Below are 20,158 nucleotides of genomic sequence, written 5' to 3'. Positions count from 1 at the left end.
GAAATTAGATTAAGCCATTTGTAGGAATTCAATTCTGTTATTGTACTCTATATATGTTTGGTTGTGCGAATTTCTGCAGCGTGACATTTACCAACAAACCTATTAGAAAATGGAAGGAAAAGGTTGATTCATTTTCATTTAATAATTAGGTCCAACCTATGGTGTAAAATATGCAATTTTTGTACTTGGAGGTTGTAAAAATGAATTTGTTTTTGAAATGTTGACAATGAAATGGTTGGGAAACAGATGGATCAGATGTGCAATCTATCTTTCTCTTTCTTTCTCCTTTCTCTAACAACCTCCTATCCCCTCCCACACTCACATTCACACACACACACACACACACACACACACACACACACACACACACACACACACACACACACACACACACACACACACACACAGTCTCAGTTATAAATCAAAGTTGAAGTCTTTCCACAGACATCTTCATATGATTGAAGCTATTCTTGGTATGAATACCCAAATGTTCCGAGCCATGAGAGTTGCCCAATCTATAAATAGGAAACCATATTTGATTACGCTTTTCTTGTTTCTGCTGCCTAAGAGACAACTAACGACTCTATGTTCGATGTCAGCACAGCTTAGCTACACTCCAAATCTGGTTTTGCACCTGATTCATGGCTTTCAGAATATGCTTGTGGGTTCTTGTCTTTTCCTGGGGGAGACTACATGCACACCTGGAATAGGACATCTTTTTTGGAGGACTCCTTAGATTAGTGTTGAAGTTTGCCATTTTGTTTGTACAGAAAGTTTTCCATCTTTAAACATAGTTTAAACATAGTTATCAGTTGGTTTTTCAGACAATGCCTTCATGTTTGTAATGGCATTCACATTAATTCTATTATAATACTATATGTGGTTTTGTATGTATTTAAATAAATATGAAATTAGTTTCAATAGGCTATAGAGAGCGAGAAAAGCCTATACCACTATAACACAAAACAATATGATCAATTAAAATGTAAAAAACATTAACTCCACAAGAAAAAGTGACTTTATGCATGTCCTACTAATGAACAGACATCTTAGTCAAGTAACAACTATCTATAAATAGCAAGCAGACTGGCAATGGCCAAGAGCCTTCAGAACTGCAGAATGGTTTGCTGCCACCAGAGGGCAGTGGTCTAAAACAAGAGAATGAGCAAGAGAGAGTTTAATATGTTTGAGTTGTTTATTGTGTGTGTGTGTGTGTGTGTGTGTGTGTGTGTGTGTGTGTGTGTGTGTGTGTGTGTGTGTGTGTGTGTGTGTGTGTGTGTGTGTGTGTGTGTGTGTGTATGTGTGTGTGTGTGTGTGTGTGTATATGTGTGTGTGTATGTGTGTGTGGGCGCACTGCATGTTGCATGCGTGTGTAGTCCTTCCCCTGTGGTTCCAGTCCCTCCAGCAGAGCGGCTCCTCTCATCGCTCAGCTCTGCAGTGACGTGAGGGTGGGCTCTGCTCATAAGGAGCCCTTTGATTCCAGCTCCCAGCTCCCATCTCCCTCGACGGCCGAGGGATTGACACAGCCTCTTACTGTCCATCACAGATGGAAAAGTGCCCTTTTTGTTAGGCTCTCTAAAAATGAAAATGTATATTATAGGAACAAGCATGCAACATTGACTCATGCATAGCCTCTGCTATAAAGGGGATGCGCAAAAATAGTATTTTCCAACAGATTAGATGAATCCACCGTCTTCATGCTTTATATTTTCCATGGGATAAAAATTCAAGAAAAGAAGAGTTAACACACAATAGTTGTTAAAATGCTGATTGTGATTCATTTCTTGAATTAATAAATACTTAAGGAAAAAGGCTCCATAATCTAAACACATTTTAGATGTCTATGTCTTAGATGTAGATGTCTATGACTACATGACTTTACATTTGAGTACATTTTCATCTGGCAACATGTATAGTATAGGTAGATGGCTACATTTCTGTATCTAAAGCTTTGAATCTAATACTCTAAAACACAGGTTTCATGTATTTGTGTAAAGTAAATGTACACATGCATGTGTAAATGGATTCTTCTCCTATGCGAACACTGCCAGTGAGATAAAAAAAAATAGGGGTGACACAATATGCTCTCCATTTAGTGTTTTTTAAACAACCCTTTAGTTGTGGCCATACCCTCTTCTGTCTCTCCATAAGATCCTTAATGGTTTCTCTTCTTCCCTGCCATTTTGCCCTAGCAGACTGTGGCATGGGAGACTCAGCAGTTCCAGCCGCCTTCTCGGGGGAGAATAAAGGACCTACAGAGGACCTGTAGCAGAGACGCTTTACTTCAGCTGCCATTACATAATCATATGTACACCCAACAGCAGTTGGCCTGCCGTGGAGAGGATGAGAGGGGGGCAGAGGGGTGCTGAGGGGCAGAAACACTGTTGCCTTATGCCGCTGCACACTCTGCTCTGTCACGGCACCAGATGCATGATGGGAACGGGTCCGGGATGTTCCCCTCTGTGGTTTGAATGGAAGCCAGACTGAGCTACTTTGGACTCTGTGCGGCCGATGCAGGAAGGACTCACAGCTCCACGTCTCATCATTTGCATTGACACACCACTCTGCTGAGGGTGACTGTCACATATGCGCTTATTTACACAGAACGAACTCACTAGCACTCATATGTCTGATGCTTTGACAACGTTTACAGAGTTAGCTCAAATACTGATGAATTTTGGAGTTTGGGCTGTGATAAGGCCTGTGCTACTTTGCTGGAGCATTGTTGTTGGAAAAAAAAAACACTGAACAGCTATGTGCAAGTGTGAGTGAGTGAGACAAAAAGTTAATACTAAGAGAGCCAGGGCTGGACTGGGAAAAACAATTGGCCCTGGCATTTGTTGCCTAGATGGCCCACCGCAATTGGTCCGACTGCATTCAAGAGTACACCATCTTTGCGGCCCCCTTATATAGGCATACCTATTGCAAAGTTTTAACCTTGGGGCCACAAACGATTACTTTACGTCACTGTATCGATTTTACAGTTCCCACAGTACCACAGGTGCAGGCTAGTTGACAGTATATTGAAATGTTTAATGTAGTGTTACCTATGAGTTGGTACAAATGTTAAACCAATTACGATGCCAGTGAAGTCTTATAACATTTTTTTTTTAAAGATATATTTTGTTTTTTTTATGCCTTTACTGTCATTGTAAAGGACAGTGAAGTGTATGACAGGAAGCGAGGCGGAGAAGAGGTGGGGAGAGGATCTGGAAACAACATAAGGCCAGAGCTGTCCCTGCTGGCAATGAAGCCCGTAAATGGGGCGCTTATCGGCTTGGGCCACAGTGCCCCCCATAACGACATTTTTAACCAGGCCTGTTCCATAATTATTACCAGTTGCGTGACACTCTTATGTATATTTCTTAGTCTATATTGATATATTACTAATAAAATCACTAAAAAATTATATCAGGGCATATGTAATTTAATATTTGACTTGTTCCACACATACCATTCTCTTTTAGTCTATACAAAAATAATTATACAACAAAATGTAAAATTGGCCATTTGCAGAATAGTGGATAATAGTTGAGTCATTGCCGAAAATACAATGACCACTTTTACTTACTGATTATCATGGTTTACGACATGTGTATGTTGGAATGTGTAACATATTCCACATCAAGGCTGAAGGGAGCTGTCACCCTAATCATGTTGCTGGATCTCTTTTAGGACCCCACACCCTCTTCCCCCTCTCAGAAACATATTGCAGCAACAAAAAAACTTGTTTGTCTGGCAAATATTTCCCCTGGGTGAAACTCCTAGAGTAGCAAAGTCACTCTCAACCCCCACTGCTCTGCCTGATAGGCATTAAGACAAAAAAAAGCTTATAGCTAATGGAATTGCTTCGCATGTATATTTCACTGCTATCCATAGCCCATTTGCAGAAAAAATCTCCACTCAACAAGTTCCCCAATCTATCCCCACATATTCTGGATTCAGTTCCATGCTCCACAACATCATCCCTGCATACATCATACATCCGCTGCATCATAATTTCAAACTTTGCATACTTTGCATGACTTCAGTGAAAATGGATACCTAGGGTCAGGGATGCTGGTCTGAGGAGTAGGCTAGTTTTAAACTTTGAAGATCAGCCCTTTCTGGCCTACTACTCCTCTCTTGCAGTGGTCTTTCATATGCTGCTTTTGTCCAGATAGTTCACTCCAGTTTGGGTCACACTGATTAAATTGATCAGATAACGTGTTCTTATGTCTCTTGTAGGTAAAGAGAATAGGTCTCTTCAAACACATTAAAGATGGTTGCTGATATTATATCATGTCATACTGTATGTGACCGTTTATTTTATACCCTGTGCTGACAGATATGGTTTGATGTGTTTGAAAGCCTCTGTATAAAGGTTTACTACATTTTTCATATAACCTACACAACAAATGTCAAGTCCAGTGTCGTTCACACTAGTTCAAATGGATTAACCAAGAAACTTCATCAGACTATACATCGCTCTTTTGTCAGTAAGTATCTTAGCTCGGATAACAAGCCACAGAACAATTCTACTACCCATCCAGTACTGTAGGCGGCGGTCATAAACGTCTTTGTTCACCCGACATCAGTGGAGTTTAAAGAGAAGAAGAAGCCTGTCAAGTTCTTTCCGAAGGTAAGTTCCTACAGTAGTATTGTCGTTGCCAAGAGGAGACCAACAGGGAAGTCAACTGGTACTGCCTGCCCTCTCCTGACAAGTGAGTTAAATCCACGCATAACCTTGGCTGTTTCCCAGGCTTCGAATTATTTGAAGTGTATGTTGCATGCGCGAAGTTACAAAACTTTACATATTTTAAAACGGCAAACAGCAAACAAGTATCTTAAGTGATTACTAAGTTGCATCTGCAACAAAACCAATGAAAGCTTAACTTCGCTGACGGGTGAGGTGCCGGAACAGTGGACTTCTAGAGACTGACAGCAATATCAACCAGTTGGGTTTGTCATAGACTATATTGTGCAAGTCTGAAAGTAAGACATTACTTACGCATACTTTCTGTTTCTAATTGTGCAGCAAAACACGTTTGGCAGTGGCTTATTTTGTAAGTGTAAATCTCTTCCTGTGTAAATGCCCTTTGGTAGCCAATAGTTAGTAGTATAGTTTGTACTTTCCCAATGCAAGGAAATCTTGTGATAAAGTATTTGTCTCTATTCGTTTAGACTGATCTATTTTTAGACATCAAAGACAAGAGACTGAGTATTTGGTTTGAGTGACCAACTACTTCCTTGTGACTAAAGGGCGATGTCAACAACTGCAATTATTGTTGTTACTTATGACGCTTACTGACAGAATTAACGTCCGTGCTGCAAGGCTATCTGTTATGTCAGATGTTGGGTGCTGTTTGCATGCGGATGCATTCTTGGCCTCTTTCATCAGGTTCAGTTTCCAATAGCTTGGCTGTCGTGAGCTGTGTTTACCGAAGCATCATTTACTTTTAAGGCAGTGAGAAAATGCATGTGCACTGCAACAGCTGCAACACTGTCTTATAGCAGCTGCGTAGGCTTCGATGCAGCAAGATTATTTTAACAGTCAGTACAGTTTGGCTTGTTATTGGTTGCGTAGGTCGGAATATGTGATAATTAGCTACTTCTGTGGATCAATCGATTGTTAAATATAATCATTAACAATTTCGTTAATGATTTATCTGACGGGTATTATTTTACGATTCGTTTACGTCACTGTATCGATTTTACAGTTCCCACTGCCCCACAGGTAAACCTACCATGAATGAATGGTGCAGGCTAGTTCCCAATATATTGAGACGTTTAATGTAGCGCTTACTTTAAGAGCAATCACGATGGCAGTGAAGTCTTATAACAACATTTTTAACAATGCCTGCTTCCCTAATTATTACCAGTTGCGTGACACTCTCTTGTTTATTTTTCAGACTTCATTGATATGTTAATTATAAAACCACTTATAAATATTATCAGGGCATATGTAATTTAATGTTCACCTGCAGAATAGTGGATAACAGTTGTGTCATGCTGAAATACATTGACCACTTTTACTAACTGATTATCATGGTTTACGACATGTGTATGTTGGAATGTGTAACATATTCCACATCAAGGCTGAAGGTAGCTGTCACCCTAATCATGTTGCTGGATCTCTTTTAGGACCCCACACCCTCCCCCGTCAACGTATTGCAGCCACAAACTTGGAGGATCTCTGATATGTGATATTATTACTGGTGTAGGGTCTTAAGCAGTTGTACAAATGTATTTATGAGTTTGTTCGGCGTGATTAGTGTTCCTTGACCCAGGGTTGCCAAAGCATGGTTTCCTATCTCTTCCAATCCACCTGTCAACACCCCCTGGCAGAGATGAGTTATCTGTTGGGGAAATAAAGACTATTGGGCCTGCCCCCCCCAAAGAGCCGAGGGCTATTTCTGGTACCTGGCAGGGGGGGGGGGGGGGGGGCGTAGTATAAGAGGAGAGTGAGACAGTGTGTGTGAGTGGGGGAGACAATGTTTGTGTGTGAGTGAGTGAGACAATGTGTGTGTGTGTGTGTGTGTGAGTGAGTGAGTGAGTGAGTGAGTGAGTGAGTGAGTGAGTGAGTGAGTGAGTGAGTGAGTGAGTGAGTGAGTGAGTGAGTCTGTGTGAGTGTGAGTAAGAGAGTGTCTGTGAGTGAGTCTGACAGTGTGAGTGAGTGAGTCTGTGAGTGAGTGAGTGTGTGTGAGTGGGTGTTCGTTAATTATGCCCTTTGTTGTTTGGGTACTGTGTGACTGCATTGCTCTGGGTGTCTGTGGTGAGGGTGTTTGTCTGTGGTGAGAGTGTTTTTATCAACTTCCAGTTTAAGTGTCTCTCTTTTTTTCTTTCTCAGTTTAAGTCTCTTTCTAAAAATGGGTGGAAGGGCTAGTTCCCTGTATAGTATTCACTTTCGATGCTTGCTGCTGGAATGCAACTACAAATTCATGCCTAACCAAAGTTCCATTGGCCCCCATGACCTTCTTACAACCTTAAGTGCTGCCCAAAGCAGTTATGTCTGTATGGGGGCTGAAATGTGAGCTCAGGTATCGTTTACTTGGCAGTGTTGTTTTTCCCTTTACTTTGCTGCTTGTTGGGCAGTGGGTGAAGGGGACTTGAAGAGCTTGCTGTCAAGTTTTGACAGGATTGCTCTAAAGATTGCAAGTTTATCTAAGACACTGGGATGGTTAGAGGTATGAAAGGCTTTCATGGCAGGCATGACTGGTATTGTCAGTCTACTTTTTTTTTAAATGTTGTTTCCCCCAGCCCTTAGAAACAAACCTTTACACTGTTGCATTACATCCCATCTGTATTTTCAACTCATCAGTTAAGCATGCATAGGGTTCCAAAAAATGCGGTTTCCACAAAAGACAGATCGTGGAAATTTTGATGTCATGAGAAATTAATATCTGCCTTTGTAAACTTCACTGAAGGAACCTCACTGAAGGAACCTCACACATGTTGCATTCACATTCTGTTAAGTTTTTCTTTAATGTTCAGCTTTGTTGACTTGTGTGCTTAATATGCATCTGTTTGACTTGTGTACAGCATGAAGATATTCCCCAGAAGACGTAATGGAGCTCATGATAGGCAATACTGAGTGAGGATGCCGGGTCATCTGAGAACTAGGCTGACTTTACTCTGACCGAAGACAGCCCAAACCTCAGTGTCTGGGTTGGTCAACCTCATCCGTCAGACCGACTTCCAACCCCCCCACCTGGTTCTCTCACTCTCTGTCTGCCACTTCCTGCAACCTCTGGTCTGAAACAGCACAGGATGACGCTTCTGTCGGGGTCTGAATGCAGCTCTGGCTGCTGACGGCTGGCCTGTCTCAGCCTGAGAGAAGAGCAGAGCAGGGCCAGGTTCTTGGTTCTTGGTTTTTGGTGGCCTCTGAGGACATGGAGGCAAGAGGCTCAGAAGATAGAGGCATGAGGAACGACGCAGGGCTGTATTACGAGGAGGAGGAAGAGGAATCGGTAAGGGGCCAAAGAGAACTGGAGAGCTCTAATGAACCCTGACCTTTATCTTATTCCGTCAAGTGTTTATTGTAAAGTAGGCAATGATAATGAATGCATGTTAGAGGAGAGAAAGATGAACAGTAGGAGATAAGAAAGAACAAGATGATTATTACATTGTACCAATTTTACAGGGGAATGCAGAAGTTTCTTTGAACATGAAGCAGGAGCTTAAGTCTGACCGTCCAATTAAGCCTCTTTGCTGATACTTTTGTTCCCCTTCCTGTATGCCAGCCCTCCGAGAGGCTGATCGTCGTGGGGATTTGCGCAATGGTGAAGAAGTCCAGGTCCAAGCCCATGACGCAGATCATGGAGCGGCTCTGTAAGTTTGAGTTCATCACCGTGGTGATCTTCCCCGAGGAGGTCATACTCATTGAGCCTGTGGAGAAGTGGCCTCTTTGTGACTGCCTCATCTCTTTTCACTCCAAAGGTGAACCACACTCACTTACCCACTCACTTACACACTCACACACTCACTCACTTACCCACTCACTCACACACACACACACACACACACACACACACACACACACTCACTTACCCACTCACTCACTAACACACACACACACACACACACACACACACACACACACACACACACACACACACACACACACACACACACACATACACATACACATACACATACACACATACACATACACATCTTTCTCGATCAGAGATTGCTATATACGTGTATATATATATGTTGTGTGTGTGTGTTTTAGGATTCCCACTGGACAAAGCTGTGAGTTACGCCAAACTGAGAAATCCTCTACTTATCAATGACCTCAACATGCAGTATTTCATACAAGACAGGTATGATGATGCACGTATAGAATATACTAATGTCTCATACACTCATAATCTATCAGTTCAGAGGCACAACACACCTTGTTTTGTTTTTGTGCAGGCGCGAAGTGTACCGGATCCTTCAACAAGAGGGCATTGACCTACCACGCTATGTGGTGTTAAACAGAGACCCAGACAGACCAGAAGGTAATCATCTACAACCTAAGTGGCCCGTTTACAACTGTATTACCACATTACAACAGGAAACGGGTGATGGAACAATTCCATGTCAACATTGGTCTGTGGTCTGAGTCAGTATTGCTCAGTGCTATCATAGGGCTTTTGTTGTTCAGCTGTTGTTCTTTCTGGGGAACAGGCAATTAAAAAGCTACGATCTGAATAAAACCACTTAAAGCTCAAAACTGAAACACACTAACAATCCAGGCCAATGTTAAGCACCCCATCCTGGATGAAAAGGAACTCTTGCAATCTGTGTATTTAACATTATTTTTAAAAATAAATAATTCAACAGTATGTGTGTCATGTTATGATATGTGCAAATTACATCAGGCATAATGCCCTTGTGCTTGTCCCTATGGAAACTGTCCACCACGCTGCTCCTGGCAGAATGTAACCTGGTGGAGGGAGAGGACCAAGTGGAGGTGAATGGAGAGGTCTTCCCGAAGCCTTTCGTTGAGAAGCCTGTCTCTGCTGAAGACCACAACGTTTACATCTACTACCCTACCTCAGCCGGTGGGGGCAGTCAGCGCCTCTTCAGAAAGGTATCTCAGTTGTCATTGGAAAAAAATGTTTTAAGGGGTTATTTAAAGGAGCATTATTATTTATTATATTTCATTATTAGTTTATTTCTGCATTTTGGATTTAAAGATGATTAGGGGTTATCTACTAGCCTGGCCATTACCAGCCTGTGACTCCATTTCATTCCGTCTTTCAGTCTGGCAAAACCCAATGCATTTTAGTTTCCGAGATGGGCGGGTGCTTAGCTTGAGGTTTAAAATCATTGGAGTTCCCTTAACCAATCAGCAACGTTTGGTAAGCATTCGGTAGATTAAACTCTTCCCAAAGCCAGTTGGGAGAAGAGCTACGACGTCCTTTCCAATCATAAAACTTACAAGACAATACTCTTGTTCTCCTTTTAATTTTCTGATGTTCTCGAGAGTTGAGACAACTTTTCCGATAGCTTTTCGTGTCTTTTCCTCCAAGGCGAGTTTTGCGTCACAGCTCTGAACTGTTCGCTGATTGGTGCGGTTGGATTTTGAGTCCTGGAGACGATTGTCAACGGGGTTGGGCCAGACTGAGTATCAGCTTGAAATCAATTCAGGCGGAAATACGTAGGCTGGTGTCACCAGGCTAGTTATCTACCACATACCAACAGATTAGGGGGAAAAAAGTGAATTCCAAATGATACACATTAATTGGAGAAGCATTATTTCAGGGATTATCTACATGATGGCATGTATGAGAAGAGTAATTAGGTATTTAAAGGACTGTCTTTCCTGTCATAAAGTCCATAAAGTCATTGATGTACAGAATGTTCTGTGTGGATTGTTAAAAGTTGAAGGCTTGTAGCGCCACCACCATAGAAGGTTTTTGTTTCTACAGAGGGTTGTTTCTAGATACTGTATATTCCTATCAGGTCCATAGCTATTGAGCCCTTTGTATTTGAGTTTTGAAGCGAACATCCTTTTTCACTGGGATTTTTCTAGATGACATGCCCAGGATGCAAGAAGGACAAAGTCACTCACTATTACTTAATAACACACTGTAACAGACACAGTAACAGTTTTCTTGTGTGTGTTTTGCTCTGCAGATCGGAAGCCGCAGTAGTGTGTACTCTCCGGAGACCACCGTGAGGAAGACTGGCTCTTATATTTACGAGGAGTTCATGCCCACTGATGGCACCGATGTGAAGGTGACCAATGCTGGTGTTGTTTTGCTCTTTGTCTTTATAGTGACCTCCCCGCTGGAAACTCAACAGAAATCATCACAGAATTTCTTTTCGTTTCCACTACAGATACCATAACAAGCTAGTATAGCTATAAGATTGAATAGTTTGTATAGGTTTCCATTACATATTTGTATTTCCTTTGAAAATGTTCATTTTATGGTATGAAATGCCAATCACATCAGTGTTACAGTATTTATTAAAACCAAAACAATACAAGACCCATTATGACCAGTAAACAGAAAAATAGAATTTCCATGATGGTTTCTATTGTTTTTGAGCAGGGATGCATGATAGAACTTTAATTTCAGTTTTCTAATTTACTCATCCTGAGTGTGTGTGTGTGTGTGTGTGTGTATGTGCACACGTGTGCGTGTGAAAGGTCTACACAGTAGGTCCAGATTATGCCCACGCTGAGGCTCGGAAGTCCCCTGCCCTGGATGGAAAGGTGGAGAGAGACAGTGAAGGGAAGGAGATTCGCTACCCCGTCATGCTCACTGCCATGGAGAAGCTTGTGGCTCGCAAAGTGTGCCTTGCATTCAAAGTAAGCCTCACCAACCAGCCTTTGAAACCACTTCTCCCTGGTCAACACTAAGTCAACACTTATTGACTGGCTGTGCTTTTTTTTGATCCACATTATCCGTCCCCACAGCAAACAGTGTGCGGTTTTGACCTCCTCCGAGCCAACGGCCATTCCTTTGTGTGCGATGTCAATGGTTTCAGCTTTGTCAAAAACTCCATGAAGTACTACGATGATTGTGCCAAAGTTCTTGGGTAGGTGAGGCTGTCTCTGTCGGTGTGAAGAGTGTTCATCATGTGTTATGTCCATGTGTATAATCCACGCAGGTCACATGCCACACTCTCCTGATTGCTGTAATCAGTAGAGATTGCTCATGGTTGATTTTGTGAAGATTGTACATTAGTTTAATTGTGTGACCTAGTTGTCAAGGATTAACCTTGTCCTAAGACTTTGCCTTAGAGTGTTAATTTCTCATGGCCGTGTGATTTGAAATTACGAACAGAGGGTAAGGAAAGCAGTTAGATAAAAATGCAAATCGGAGAGGGTTCTGTTTGAAGTGCTCCACTGCAAATTGCATTAAGTCCTTCCTTCCTTTCTTTTTAAGTAACTCTTTCATCAGATTTCATAATCCGAAGGAAGAGATTTCAGAATACAGATTAATTTACAGTCGCTGTTCCGTGTTTTAAACACAATGACTTTACAGTATTTAATTTGGTGACTTCATTTTAGAGACCAAACTTGGAAGCTGGTGGTCATTCTGTGCCGATTGGTGAAATAGTTTTCAGAAGTGTCTCCCTTCAAAAACCGAAATTCAAAAGAAAAATGTGGAATGTGTACAGACACTGAATATGTACAGACACAGATGTGTGATTTCCCCCTCAGGAACATGATCATGCGGGAACTGGCCCCTCAGTTTCACATCCCCTGGTCAATCCCGTTGGAGGCCGAGGACATCCCGATAGTTCCCACTACCTCAGGAACCATGTGAGTGCCTTTAGGACCTTCGCCTTTAAGACCTGATCCACTAAAACAAGCCCTTTAATACTGTTAAGTGTTTTCACAGTCATTTCATTAGAGACATTCAGTTGGTTGTTGGTTCCCTTAAGTATTATAAGGGCTAAGATTCTTCCCGCCCCCCCATCTTGAATGTGTGAGCGGAACATATCTTTACTGAACCCACCAAGGGTCATTGATGTCAGACAGTTGAAGCTGGTGTTAAATGTAAATATCTACTGTCATGAATCCAGCTTGTCTCCCATAAAGGACAGCTATTGCCACTGCAACGGAGTAAAGCTAATTCTCCACATTTAACGTGCTTGTGGTTGCTGCAGGCTTCCTAGCTTGCTTTGTAAACAGCAGCTTAGATCCTCCCCCTCCCCTCTCCTCCTCCTCCTCCTCCCTTCTCCTGCTCCTCCTCATCCCTTCTCCTGCTCCTCCTTCCTCCACAGGATGGAGCTACGCTGTGTCATAGCCGTTATCCGGCACGGAGACCGCACACCCAAACAGAAGATGAAGATGGAAGTGCGGAATCCCCTGTGAGTGGTCTCCTCGCTCACACCTTCATTGTCACACTTCTGCCATTCCATGAGTCTGGAAATCCCCCATTCCTTGGGTTGCGCCAAAACAGTTGTTCTCTGTTTACTACACGTTTATGGCGATGCATAATTTGAGCTGTGCTGTACAGGTAAGAGATAGCTTTGGTAGCCCTGCATAACTAGAAACTGTTTGCAGGTTCTTTGACCTTTTTGAGAAGTATGGTGGGTACAAGTCTGGGAAGCTGAAATTGAAAAAGCCAAAGCAACTTCAGGTGAGGACATTTGGTCTGATGCCATTTCAATAAATGTTGTCTACTGAGTGGTGAGGGGAACATACATTTTAGCTGTTATAAAACCTTAGAAAACCCTGTATAGCCTAATGGAAACAATAATTAAAATATTGATCAAAACTCCAAGATAATACTTTTTCTGTGATGCTTGGGGATGATATAACATGAGCCCATTGTGTTTTTAGGAGGTTCTTGATATTGCCCGTCAGCTGCTGGTCGACATTGGACAGCACACTGACTGTGAGATCGAGGAAAAGAAGTCAAAACTGGAGCAGCTCAAGACCGTTCTGGAGATGTGAGTATGCTGTGAGCTTGCCATTCATCTGGGCCATGTGTGCCACACAATGCCTCTATGCCGCAGTACACAGAAGTCCAGTGTCAGCTCCTCACAAAGTAGCTATATAGAACTAGCCTCTCGATCCTGCCTCAAGGAACCCACAACAATACATGGTTTGGGTCTCGTCGGTCCTTTGATGTCCGTTAATGAAGTAATCAAAATCAAAGCCAGTGGGAGATCAAAGCATGCAGTGTTGTGGGAGCCTAAGGAACAGGTCTGGGAAATGCAGGTTTAAACAGGTTATGGACAGACACCTGCAGTGTATTTAAGGGGGGGGGAATGGTTTCATAACAATAACATCACAGTTCTCATAATGTCCCCTCTCTGCAGATGCTGCAGTACTCAATTCACTTGATCATGTCAATCTGTCCTGAGCACATGCTTTGCTTTGAAATGTGTTTTCCATCCATGACTAGCTAGCCTTGGTGGATTTTTATTACAAACCACCTTTAGGGTTGGTCTTAAAATAAACTCATCTGGTTTGGTTCAAAATTTAGTTTGAAAAAAAAGTACCGGCACACCTGCTCCATTCCCTCTCTGTATTCTGACAAGCCTGACAAAGACCCCATGTGGAACGTTGCAATATAAAGGGAGCATGTAGTAAGTGTGCCGGTGCTTACACCTTGCACCTTTTTACATCTTTAACTTTTGGATGACCATGTATGAGTAGGGGCTAGCTTTAGTAGTTGCATATGATATAAGCATTAATTGTATTGTACAGTGATTTGTAGACAGATAGAAAATTGATATGCCACTGGTTAAATAGTATCCAGTAGCCAAGAATGCCAGAAACCAACACCTCCTGTTATTGTTTGTACTTTAACTGTGTCTGTATCTCCCAAGTGCTTCGGGTTCTTACTGCCCATCCTTTTTTTCTCTCTCTCTCCTTCCACCTTCCCTCCCTCCTTCCCTGTTTCTCTCTCCAAAGGGAATCCAGCGTGAATGACAATCAGTACGCACCCTTTTTGTTCCTGTCTTTATTTTTCCTAGCACCATAACACCCCACCGCCTTTAACCACTACAACCCCCTGTGACGTACTGACATTTCAAGTAGAGGCCTTCAACTAAGAGCAGTGCCCTTAGAGATAATGTGCAACGGAGGCCCTGCGAAGGGGAGAGGTTTAACGCAATCTATGTGGCGCCTTGTCTGCACCACTCCTGTGTGTGCTGTCATGTGCATGAAACCCTGGGAGTGGCCCTAATCTCTCACTCTTTCTTCTCACCCTTCTCACTCCTCTCGTAACTGCTGACAAAAACCTACACACATGTATGTTATGCTACTTTGAACAATAGAAGTCAGTGGAATCAATAAACAGGTCTTAACCTGAATTTGGCCCGTCCTCCATTAGGTATGAAGACATGTTCATGTAACCAGGCTTAGGTAGGCAGGCATTGGGGAGTAGGCTGACCGTATAGGCAAGAGACTGCAGATCAGATCAAGAGTGCACAACAAAGGCCTTGTCAGACTTGCCCTTTTTGTCAGACTTAATCATGCCTGTTACTTTAGGTTTAGTCAGTCTGTAGGGAAGTTTTGTTGTTAAACATGTCAAAACGTTGTTGATTCAGGATGGAGAAACTGTTCTGAGTGAGTAGTAGCCCTGTTTAATATACAGTGCTTCCATGCTCAGGATCCTCTTTAAGGAGAAAATCAAATTGCCCCCCCCCCCTTCCCATGACAGGGATGCCTAGCTACTCTTTTTGGTGCTGCCTCTCATGAAGTGGAATGCATGGCATCTGCCAAGTAGTCTCATCACTTCATCATGTCTATCTCACACCCTCCAAACAAACATACTGAGGTGATCCGATTGTTATTGCTATGCCTTTTCAAAGACTCCCCTCACAGTAAAGGGTCATAATTCTACAGAGACTATTTGCCCTCCCTGGTGGTTTCATCTTACATGTCATTAAAGCCTGTCATATTTTGCAGGATCGCTCTGGCATGGCACACATGAAACGGATTAACACCCGAGCAGCCAGGAAAAGGTCACCCAGGCACATGTTTCCAGAAACATGACAATGCTGGCAAGCACTCGTAGCCATGTAGCTTTATGGGACTGAACGAACGCACAGGGGTTCAGCTCAACGGATTGTGCCCTTTGGTTGTGAACCACAGTAGAGTGTATGTGGAATGGCAGCAGGGTTGTTAACTTGTCCTACTCGTGGTTTCTGGGCTCCTAATGTGTCGTGGTCTTCCTGCAGGTACGGCCACTTCTCGGGGATTAACAGGAAGGTTCAGCTGACGTACCTGCCCAATGGCCAACTCAAAGCCTCCAGTGAGGAAGAGGGTACGGCCATCCTCTCAAGATGAAGTACAATTACTCGACCCAGTTTGCGAAAGACAAATGATGATGTTCAAATAATTGCATAAGATTGCATAAGCAATGTTTTTTTTCACAGTCAATATCTGAGGTACATTTCGGGTCACCCTTAAGCCTTGTGCAACACATCCACTAAACATACAAAGGCACTTTTAAGTGTTTCTGCATCATTGTTCCTAGCTCACACCATAACCCAACAGTCCGCGTGATGTGAACTGTACCTCAGCATCCATGAGTTTATGGTTCATTTTCTACCTTTTCTTTCCTGCAGACTCTGAGAGAGACGGTCCGTCTCTGCTTCTGGTGCTGAAGTGGGGGGGTGAGCTGACCCCCGCGGGCAGGGTGCAGGCTGAGGAGCTTGGCAGGGCCTTCCGCTGCATGTACCCCGGAGGACAAGGTACTGTGCCCTGCACCCAGTGATATCAGCACAGTGTATCAGTGCACTCCAGTGACTAGCGTATCAGAGCGTATCAGAGTGTATCAGTGCACTGCAGTGACTAGCGTATCAGAGTGTATCAGTGCCCTCCAGTGACTAGCGTATCAGAGTATATCAGTGCACTCCAGTGACTAGCGTATCAGAGTGTATCAGTGCCCTCCAGTGACTAGTGTATCAGAGTGTATCAGTGCACTCCAGTGACTAGCGTATCAGAGTGTATCAGTGCACTCCAGTGACTAGCGTATCAGAGTGTATCAGTGCCCTCCAGTGACTAGTGTATCAGAGTGTATCAGTGCACTCCAGTGACTAGCGTATCAGAGTGTATCAGTGCACTGCAGTGACTAGCGTATCAGAGTGTATCAGTGCCCTCCAGTGACTAGCGTATCAGAGTGTATCAGTGCACTCCAGTGACTAGCGTATCAGAGTGTATCAGTGCACTGCAGTGACTGGCGTATCAGAGTATATCAGTGCACTCCAGTGACTAGCGTATCAGAGTGTATCAGTGCACTGCAGTGACTAGCGTTTCAGAGTGTATCAGTGTACTGCAGTGCTAAAGTGCACGAGACACAGACGTACAGTCCCAATCTCACACAGCACAATCTGCCCTCATTAGGCACATGGCCGAGTGAGGTGGACGTTAGTCTATGGTACAGTCTCTAGAAAGCATACTATACCATCCCAGGTCCAGCTTCAACAGGTTCATTAGAAATAGAAAAGGTTATTAAAAATGCCGTTTTTGAGTACCTAAAATAACATTGATGTGACATTTATGTATAGGACACATCGCAGACACATGGTATGAAATACTAAGCGTAGTTTTTTGGTATTAAAATGATTTACTTTTTGGTTTAAAGACTGCTTATTTCCAAGCTGCAAACGCATGAAGTGCCATTGCAGAGAACTTTGCATGTCTTGTTGTGTTGTATTTTATAAAGTGGGGGCAGAAACTATTTGATATGCCATCTCTAATCTCCTCGTGTTCCATACATTCCATCTGTTCCTCCTAACAGATCCATTCTTCATGTTCACACTTGTGGTATGACGTGTTTTGTTTTAATTTCTTTAGAATTAAAAACAGTCTATTAATGATCTAGCAGGATTTTGATGTTTTGTAACATTTCAGTTCAAATAAACCTGTTTTTGAGTTGGCTGTAGGCCTAACATGTATTTGGTCCCAAAAATATTTAGTCTTTACATTTAATCTATAATATTTGCATTTCTCATCTGTATTATGGCTATATGAGTAGTGTGCGACTATACATGTTTACATGTTTACCTGTTTGGCTAATGTAAACGTCCCTCTTTTTTGTTGTTGTTGTTTCTCTTCATAACATTGATTGTGCCTCTTTTTTTGCATGTCATTTGAGAGCTCCTGATTTGCATGTTAGCATAAATATGACTGCTTAAAGTGTGCAGTTCTTCACACAATGTATATAGTATATCACTGCGTATGTGGCACAGTGCCTTGTACTTGTCACATTTGCTTAATATCATTCACCTTGCTTTCCACTGAAATAATATGGAAAGACTGAATATGGTAATACATCTCACAGGGCAGAAACTAAAAAGAAATGCATTTGGTTGGAGTCCGTCTCTATGAGAAACAAGCAAACAGTTTGCTTGCAGAATGCATGTTTGAGGCCAAGCCCAGTATGCTTCAGGGGGAGGGGGTCTTGCCCACTTTGCAGTCCCCTACTGTAACACACCTTAAAAAAAAAAATCAGCATTGGTCTCAAATCACCTTTTTTTCTGTCACTGTGGAAAAGGCGCTTGTTCACTGTCCTTTTCTCCTTCCACCTTTTGAACGATAAACTAGATGGTAACCGCAAGGCCCTTGGCTGTGAATCCCCTATTGACTGTGGTAAGAAGGGCTTTGAACGTTGTGCTTGTCATTAACAACCCGGGCTGTGGCTTCCCACACCAAGGCTTTGCCCTAAACCTCAGCACTCACCAACCCTAACTGCCTCCATCTGTGTCCCATCATCTTTGATGCCGTGTTTTTTATTCTGCTTTGGAGTGAAATGCAAGAAGGGCCTTGGACAGAGAAACGACTCAAACCTGAAGTGGTGACTGACGACAATAAGAGGGATTGTTCCAATGACTGTAAAAAAGCACTGTTTGCTGTCATTGATCTGTTAGTTGTCTAGATAAACCCTTGCATGACTATATCTAATGTAGCAGTGTACTGATTCATGATACGGTCCCATGTCTACCAAGTTTTGTTATTGAATGTCATGTTTTTAGTTCGGGGTCTCTTATCCTCTTTGTTATGCTGCAAATGGTCTGCAAATGGTCTGCAAATACTAACATAATATAACACCCGTTTGTTGTACTTTGAACAAATGCTAGAAAATGAAGGTCATGTTATGTACTTTTTTTATTTTATTTCCACGTTTTTTTTGTTACTTTACATGAATTTGGATCATCTTTGTGAGTTACATGCACATACAAGTCTCCTTTAATTCAATCATTATCAAAATTAAAATATTTTTAAATGTGTTTACTGTAATTTGTAGAATCGCAGCCATCTGTTGCCACTATGGGAAGGAATGAGTTCTTCTAGAGGAGCTTGTCTCAAACAGCGACCTCTGCCCCCCTTTGTGTGGACTAGACTGACCCGGAGACAGATAGTGTGTGTCTGAAACATGGTGTCTTTTGTGTTGCTAGGTGATTACGCTGGCTTCCCTGGCTGTGGCCTGCTGCGGTTGCATAGCACATACCGCCACGACCTCAAGATCTATGCCTCAGACGAGGGCCGTGTGCAGATGACCGCCGCCGCTTTTGCCAAGGTAACGTTGTCTGAGGAGGAGCTGTGTGTCTGTGAGCAGTGCTGATAAGGTTAATGTGTGACATTATGCCAAAGGGACCCCTGTTGGGCACCACTTTACATGTCCTAAAAACTCTTTTATTAAGCCTGACGTCTGATGCAGAATATGTGCATACCTATTTTTTGTTTTGTTTTGCATTGATAGATTCAGTCACTCAGCTAAGACATAGGTACACATCTCCCAACACACACCATTAAACATTGCAGTATTTGGGGAAAATGTACAATTTTAATATGCTTTAATTTAAAGTGTTTCTTTAAACACGTCTGGATTGGAAATGCATTTTACAAAGGTTTCTTTCTAAGCAATGTATTTGGTGTTAAAGTCGCCTTGAATCATGTCTGGAATCCTAATGGAAATTCATGTTAACGGCTCTTTCTGTGGGCGGCAGGGTCTGCTGGCCCTCGAGGGTGAGCTGACGCCCATCCTGGTGCAGATGGTGAAGAGTGCCAACATGAACGGCCTGCTGGACAGCGACAGTGACTCGCTCACCGACTGCCAGCAGCGCGTCAAAGCCCATCTGCACGAGATCATGCAGCGAGAGCGGGACTTCACAGAGGAGGATTACGAAAAGGTGGAGCCGCATGGCCAGTGTGTGGCCAATCATTCCCGTTTTGGGCTTAGTGAAGACATTCTTACAAAAAAATGTGTTTAATAATGAGTGGTAATAAGTTGTAATACATTAAGTATGTAATAATGGTAATAACGATTATGATAATAACAACAACAACAACAACAACAGCAATAATAACAATACAAATGAATAATGGAATCAACCAATTGTATCTTGTGTTGGCACTGTTGAGGACAGTCAGTGAAACATGGATGGTTGTAATATGTTGTGTCTGTTCCTGTGTGATAAATTACTCCCTATCTGTTCTCTTTATTTTGCCCTAGCTGGCCCCTACTGATAGCTCCTCTCTCATGAACTCCATGAAGCTCATAGGGAACCCAGTGAAGACCTGTGACCTGGTCTATGCCTTAATCCAGAGTCTCACACGCCAAATTCGCAGGAAATTGGAGGATCCCAAATCTGCAAGTGAGCTCTCAGTTAACATAGTTTGCTGTTGCTACAAAATCCCTTTTGAAACGCAGAAGTTGCTGTCAGCTTCTTTGCTAACAGCCCTAGCTTTCGAAGCACTGCTGTG

General features: G+C 42.7%; 1 protein-coding gene across 1 annotated transcript in view; it reads left to right on the top strand.

The window, feature by feature from the left end:
- The first annotated feature begins 7,769 nt into the window (after window positions 1–7,769).
- Window positions 7,770–20,158, top strand: part of LOC308367537 (inositol hexakisphosphate and diphosphoinositol-pentakisphosphate kinase 1-like) — a 23,564-nt gene continuing 11,175 nt past the window's right edge. The window contains exons 1-19 of the mRNA XM_080841472.1: window positions 7,770–7,949; window positions 8,223–8,418; window positions 8,717–8,807; window positions 8,902–8,987; window positions 9,408–9,562; window positions 10,612–10,713; window positions 11,129–11,290; window positions 11,399–11,520; window positions 12,149–12,250; window positions 12,715–12,801; window positions 12,998–13,073; window positions 13,277–13,386; window positions 14,357–14,380; window positions 15,628–15,713; window positions 16,018–16,143; window positions 17,999–18,043; window positions 18,850–18,971; window positions 19,402–19,584; window positions 19,908–20,049. Coding sequence (XP_080697598.1) covers window positions 7,773–7,949; window positions 8,223–8,418; window positions 8,717–8,807; window positions 8,902–8,987; window positions 9,408–9,562; window positions 10,612–10,713; window positions 11,129–11,290; window positions 11,399–11,520; window positions 12,149–12,250; window positions 12,715–12,801; window positions 12,998–13,073; window positions 13,277–13,386; window positions 14,357–14,380; window positions 15,628–15,713; window positions 16,018–16,143; window positions 17,999–18,043; window positions 18,850–18,971; window positions 19,402–19,584; window positions 19,908–20,049 — 2,194 coding nt within the window. The 5' untranslated portion in view covers window positions 7,770–7,772. The remainder of the gene's footprint in view (window positions 7,950–8,222; window positions 8,419–8,716; window positions 8,808–8,901; window positions 8,988–9,407; window positions 9,563–10,611; window positions 10,714–11,128; window positions 11,291–11,398; window positions 11,521–12,148; window positions 12,251–12,714; window positions 12,802–12,997; window positions 13,074–13,276; window positions 13,387–14,356; window positions 14,381–15,627; window positions 15,714–16,017; window positions 16,144–17,998; window positions 18,044–18,849; window positions 18,972–19,401; window positions 19,585–19,907; window positions 20,050–20,158) is intronic.

The sequence above is a fragment of the Sprattus sprattus genome, assembly GCF_963457725.1.
Source record: "Sprattus sprattus genome assembly, chromosome: 7".
NCBI classification, from domain to species: domain Eukaryota; kingdom Metazoa; phylum Chordata; class Actinopteri; order Clupeiformes; family Clupeidae; genus Sprattus; species Sprattus sprattus.
This window is presented reverse-complemented; position numbering and strand designations above follow the sequence as displayed.